The sequence below is a fragment of the Micromesistius poutassou genome (genome assembly GCF_964030765.1).
Source record: "Micromesistius poutassou genome assembly, chromosome: 19".
NCBI lineage: Eukaryota > Metazoa > Chordata > Actinopteri > Gadiformes > Gadidae > Micromesistius > Micromesistius poutassou.
In genome coordinates this window covers 5,836,011-5,842,871 of record NC_140289.1, presented here as the reverse complement: position 1 = coordinate 5,842,871, position 6,861 = coordinate 5,836,011, and the positions used below count along the sequence as shown (strand labels likewise).

At 48.3% G+C, this 6,861-nt stretch overlaps 1 protein-coding gene across 1 annotated transcript; it reads right to left on the bottom strand.

Moving 5' to 3' along the window:
• Positions 1-364: 364 nt before the first annotated feature.
• Positions 365-4,870, bottom strand: kcnk13b (potassium channel, subfamily K, member 13b; the record flags this gene model as incomplete). The annotated part of the gene is made up of 3 exons (XM_084483606.1): positions 365-520; positions 1,516-2,387; positions 4,525-4,870. 3 exons carry the CDS (start codon positions 4,868-4,870, stop codon positions 365-367), a joined length of 1,374 nt encoding a protein of 457 aa, XP_084339732.1.
• Positions 4,871-6,861: the final 1,991 nt, after the last annotated feature.

The following is a 6,861-nucleotide window of genomic DNA, read 5'->3' as shown; positions in this document are numbered from 1 at the left end:
TTCCATCCGCCACACACTCGATCGTGGCGGCCCCAGGTGTGCTCACCCAGGCGTGCCTCTTTCACAGGCCATGTTTGAGGTGCCTGTGTGAGCCGTCCAATGTGGGATTCTACAAGCAGGGTAGCGTGAGGCAGGTCACAAGGCTCCTCAGTGTCAAGCATCGGAAGGACAAGCGTAGTTATGTGTTCATATATTCACCACTTCTACACCACCCCTTCGTTTTTTTCACCCCCCCCCCACCTCCCTCCCAAAGTCAGCGGCTGGTTCGATAACCAGTACGATCTTGTCTTTCCCTTTTTTTTGCACATCTCCCCTCTGTGAAGTGTGCTCCGTTCAGCCCTCCTCCTGCTCCCCCTCTGGGTCTCTATCTGTCCACGCTGGTCTCTGCCAGTCGGTTGTTCATGATGCCCAGGGCCCCGACACCCCCGGAGAAGCCGTTCTGCCGCGAGCTGGACCCCGACTGACGCGGGTGTCCGTTGGCCATCTCCGACAGCTGCTTCTGCATGAGGGCCAGGTTCACCTGTTGGGAGATGGAGAGGGGAGACGTAGACGAGACGAATAAGGAATCGGTCAATTTCTAGACGAGACACAATGAGAAAACGTACGTGAGATATGAGGGTATCAATACAGAACGTCACTCGTGACCTGTTTTACATTCACAAGGGATTATGAGTGCGTACATGTATTAATAGAGTGTTTCACATGGATGTCAATATATGGAGTGTTCCGTCACCCTGTTCAGTCCTAATTGCCATTGAAGTGCACCATTGTTGTTCTGAATAATTAGAAATACATTATGCACGGCCACGAAAAACAAATATCATCATTACGCCTACAGTCACGTTTTCTTTTTATTGCTTTTGGTATTCATCTGTGTACTGAGCCTGCCTTGGGTTTGCTTACATTTGTCCATTTGAATGGAAACTGTGTTCTCGACTATTGTGCGAATGACATAAATGGTGAGAAGGAGGAGGCAGTGGGTCTGATGCATTGCTTTGAGTACATTGTGTTCATCAGAGCGCTGTTTGAAGTGCAGTGGTAGAAAGAGACTTTATAGTCACAGAACATGTAGGCCACGCTGCAGCGCATCAGGGGTAACCCCCCTATCCATTAGGGCTTTTTCTCTTCTAATATGGAAGGAGAAATTACATAACAGGCTATTGACGTAGCGTTCTTTGCATAACTAACATTCATTCTGCATTGTTGAAATGTGCGAAAGGCACTATTATTTAAAGTGTCTTACAGTAGTTGCAGATACTCGTCATGATGGAGCAGGTAGGGCTTTGGGCTTTTTACTCAAGGATGTGTACATTGCGGATTGAACCCAGTACCTTTCAGCAGGGAGACAAATACCCTGGACACTACACTATCTGCCCTGTCGTTTTCACAGCTGTGAGTCAACAAGCTGAGCAAACAAACGAAACGATAAAACAAAAGGACTGAAGTGACTCCCTAAGCCCCGTCCACCCAACCACTGCTCTCACATCTCGCTCTAAGCCCCTTCCCGTCTCTCACCTTATTGGCCGCCAGGAAGTCCCTCATGGAGATCATCTCGCCGGACATGCGGCGCCCCGTGTCGGTCTCGCTCTCGTTGGCCACGTCCGTCTCTATGGAGAGCTCCCTCCTGGCCCTCAGGTGGCCCGGGGCCACCACGTTCCTCCTGGGGTGGCGGTGGGGGCGGTGGGGCCCTCCGCCGCCCCCAACCCCGCCACCCGCACCGCCCCAGGCCCACCCGGGGAGGCAGCCGCAGCAGCAGTGGCACGCGGCCTCCATCCGGCCCAGCAGCCAGTTGAGCACTTGCTTGATGACGATGGAGATGACGTTGAAGAGCGAGTAGATGCAGCACACGCCCGTCAGGATGAACAGGAAGTTGCCCAGCCGGTAGGCGGCGGTGGCGTGGCCCTCGTAGGCCAGCCGCTGGCTGCTCACCATGTCCCCGAAGCCGATGGTGCTGAAGGCCACGAAGCAGAAGTACAGCGAGTCCAGGTAGGCCCAGCCCTCGGCGGCAGAGTACATCAGCGACGCGCAGCACGACACCACGACGGCGGCCACGCCCAGGATCAGCATCACGCAGTAGACGGAGGGCTTCCAGCCGGCCAGACCCTCGCCTCTCCCGCCTCCGGCCACATCTCCCCCGCCACCCCCTCCTCCTCCTCCTCCACCGCCGACCCCGGCGCTGCCCTCGGAGCCGCGGTGGTGGGCGGCGTGCGGCAGCACGGCCTTGTTCTGGCGCCGCCTGTGGCAGGACTTGAGGACGAAGGCGATGACCGTGATGACGCGCTCCAGGAAGAGGTTGAAGAAGAGGATGGTGGCGGCGCAGCCGATGAGGCCGTAGAACATGAGGAAGACTTTCCCGCCGATGGTGGCCGGCGTGGTCATCCCAAAGCCTGTAGCACACACACACACACACACGGGGGGGGGATGGGGAACCTCATCTTTCATTGGTTCATTTGATACAGGTGTTTCCTCAACCTTCCTCAACCACTTGGGTTCACGGGTGATTGCCGACTGATCAGCATTACAAAGGGGATGATAATGTACTGATTTGTAGCCGCAAGGTTTAAGGTGCTTACTGCAAATCACTTTGTGTAGCGTGCCGCGCACATTCGTTCCCGGGCACTTACTGTTACAGGTATTTAAGTGTTAAAAGCTTGTGTGTGGCCTCGGCCCAAAGAGCATTCAATACCAGCACTTTGGCTCTGAGGAGTGTTCTTATTGTAGGGTCGGTTCATACAAGACATGATTCACCCGACACAAATTGTAGAAGGTTGGGAGATTCTCCCCGTCTGTATTGTTCATCAGACCATTGAGTCATTACCATGAGAATGCGTCTTCTTATTCTATCCCTGCCAGGCTAGGCTTCTCTAACCGTGAAGGAGATGGTAGAAAATCTGTCTGTCTATCTCGTCTTCCTCTTTGTTGTCAAACTTGTCAATTCATTTCACACCATTTGCCCCCCCTCCCCACTCACTGACAATTTCTCTCACTGACAATCTCTCTTTGTCTTTTGTCTCTCTCTCTCTCTCTCTCGCTCTTCCTGCCTCCCGCTCTGTCAGTCATAGTCTCTACAGTCATAGTCTCATATTGTAACAAAGTGGCAGGGTGGTTTGGTAGAGGGTTATTACTGGTGGCTGGAGGGGATGAAAATGTCCAGCTGTGTGTCTGTACCAGAGTTGTGCTCCATTCTATTTTCATCCTTAGCAATATGGTTACTAACACACATGCACACCTTTGCACACAAACTTACACTTGCTTGTACATGCACACACGCACACGCACCAAGGACACACATGTCCTTGGGCGCAAACCACTTATCAGACCTAATCCTGCATAATTGTCACAAATCACCCCTTGTTCAGTCACAGTCACACTCACATACATAAACATCAACAAGTATTTATTTTTCTCTCAACACAATCTGAGCAGATTTTGAAACAAACAATCCAATTTGGTTTACATTGTTTTTCTATGAACATTATGCAATGCAAGTTAAAACAAGCGGAACATTCTGGCAAATTCTCGCAAGATACATGGCAACAAGTAGGCCTGCTCACGGTGTCTTGAGCTAATTAAAATTAAAATCAGATCTAACGTTTGTGATTCTATCTTCTCTCATATGATCCTTTAGCAAACACACGTCGTTTTAAAGATTCCTGAGCGTATACCCGGCATCTTTGATTAATTGGCAGCGAATATCCGCATTTTTACCCAAAGATTTCACGCAGATTTGCTCTCTCACGTCCTTTCCTCATCTGACTTATCTCTCTACCCCTTTCCTCATTTGTCGCGACAGGGCCAATAACATGTTGACGGATAGAGCCACACGAGTTTCCCCGTTTAACAAAGACGTTATTAGGATATTAACGGATGTGTGTGATAGTACGAATTGAATGTTGACAGTGGTCAAGTCCTGGTACATAACTGCCTATTATTCGACTTGTTGCTGGGATACCGAGGAGAAAATAAGACGTGATTTCTTGGGTAATAAAAGAAAAAAACGAAAGCCGTCGCCCATTATCACTCTGCACCGAGTTCTATGAGAGTGCTGTCGCGAGGGGCCCACTAATTGGCACTTAAGAAAGTCCCTAATTGAGGTGGTTTTACCTCCACAAAATGGTCCCACTACAATCATGGAACTGATAAGTTTTTTATTCGTATTCTCGATTGAAGAAAATTTCATCCATTTTGGAACTTCATGAATTGTATATTTTTCTTTTTTTCCTCCATCCTTAAAAAAAACGAGTAACGTGTAAATTTTAAATAAAATGATAAACAAAAAGCGAACGACTGAACCAAATTCTTTATTTTGGCTACAAAGTGACAAATTGATGAGCATCATAGAGCCTAAAGTAGCCATTAGGCTACTTTTGAAAAAGTGAAACGTATGAGTCCCCGTGAAACACTTTATTCTCATTTTATCATGGTGTTTGTTGACAGCTGTTTGTTGCACAGCTCAGTGCACAACAGACAGATCTCCGGAAAAAAAAAAAAATCTTGAATCGCATATTCACCATTATCTCTCACCTATGGTGGACACCACAGTACCGACGAAGTAGAACGCCCCGGAGAAGTCCCACCGCGGCCGGATGGTGTCCACGCGGATCCCCGCCACGTTCGCCTCTTCGTAGCTCCTCAGGAAGTTCCTCAGGTCCTTCCTGCTGAGGTTGTGCTTCAGGCTAAAGTGCTCGAACCTCTGCGTCCAGCGCGCCTTCGCCTCGCGCTCCATGGGCTGCTCGAGCGCGGAGAAGACAGCGGCGCCACACAGCAGATACACGATAATGAAGAGGGCCAGCAGCAGGAATCGCGCGTTGTCCTCGTTCAGCGGACCCACGCCGCCGCCACCGCAGCAGCAACTGCCTCGACACGCCATCACGGCGAGGCGGTCACCGGGGTGCAGGTGAGAGACCCGTGATGAGAGACACCGCACGACTCACAGCGCACGACTGTCGCAACGTTGGAACACGCGCGGTCACGTCGTCCGCCATCGTCCACCACTTCTGGAGGGAAACGCCAACAAACGCCATATATGTTTTAAGAGAGAGACCCGAGAGAAACAAACAAACCAAAAAGGTAAAATATACCCATGTTCTGTTAGATGAAACTAAAACGAAACGGATTACGGCCACAACTCTCCATGATGGACACTAGTTTGAACAGGTTTCCTTTACGCAAAAAGTCCAACTCCCGTCGAAAAACCCGTCGTTCACTCCGTGCAGACGGGCGCGTCGAAGTTTCGAACCCACTCGTCGGTTCCCCAAAGTTGCTCTGAACTGTGTGTGGCGATGCGTCGATGGCGCGCGTGCAGCTGCCACCTGTGGCGCCGCGGAGTCGTGTGGTCCGTGACGGCCCTCCTCCTCCCATCCCTCTCCGCGCGAGTCTCCACCCCAGGAGCGCACGTTTTACGCGTGCGATAGTTGCGTGGAATGAATTTGGAGGCGCTGCTGTCACTCAAAACATATTTGATTCGTGTTTTAATTTTTTTCATCTCATACATATCTCATTTTTTAGGTACTTTTAATTCATAATTTACTCAATACTTGGTCACGCCTTCGTGTTCAAGTAGCCTCATAGGCTAAATACGCACATTAGAAAACGCCTGGATATTCTCAGCATGGTTTTGGAGGTGCAAACTTGGGAGGGACGATTTTGCCTTCCGAGCTGGATCGATATTAGTTGACCTTTCCACGGGGGGCTTGAGGAATTGAAGGCTGCGTCTGCGCCCACCATAGGGAGGTCTTGAGCAAATGTCACTGCGGAAAGAGGGCTCCAAATACATTATTCAAAATCCATGAGACAACAACAGAGCTATTTTTAGGGAAACTTTGGAATTTTAAAGAATGGTGACGTTTAAACACACGCTTCTCGAGAGCAGTTTCAGCACCACGCGCAGCTCCACGATGCTTGCACCCATATCTTCCATGTCTATTTCAGCCTACATTAGAGTTACGGCAGCACTATAGCCTACATCATGACCAATCTTGCATTGCGTTGATTCCGTCATTCCGTTGATAGTTCAATAAGACACTGGTAATTGGAAGACCTTTATGGTTACAGGAAAAAACTATTTTTTATGTCACATCTGCCACAATCTAAACACAGCACATATAAGAAGTTTAGTAGATCCAAATATCATCTTAGAATAGTTATTAGAACCATAAAACACAACCAACACAACCTAATTATTTATTTTACTTTGACTTGCAGGTTGGACCTGCAGTCAAAACATACATGAAATAGATTGATTGTTGAGTTATGATAATTATGAATACTTAATTGTGAATAACACGGATTCAAGTGAAGATCGCTCCGATGATTATAAATTAAGATTTAAACGGTTTGGATAACAACAACTGTGTGAATTTGGAAGGCTCTGTGTTATTTTCTGTGTAGCCTATTGTGTGACTGTATTTTAACTGCAACTGTGTTTGCTCCTGCCCCTAGCTCCTGAAGGAGTGGGCTTGCATTGTCAATATGATATTAATGCAGTGATGCGTAGGTATGCGCCTTTGTATTCTCCAATATGAATGATTGGGCCCAGTCTTGGGTATTGTTCTTCATATAATAATTGTACAACACTACAGGGAAAGTTAGTTACGTGAATGTCATAGTGCCAATTACAAATTCAACTAAATTGGCCATTGAACTTATAGAAACAAATTCTGAAAGTGTTGCAAATCTACAGGAACTGGACTATGGCACTAACAAGGTGTTAGTGTGTGTAGGATCTTTGATAATTAAATGCAACTGTGTTTGGTCATGCGCTGAGCTCGTGAGGAAGTGTGCATGAATTGTTGATATCAATGCAGGGCCCTGATATCATGAAACATTAAACATCTTCATGAAACATGTTTCAAGAAGCTG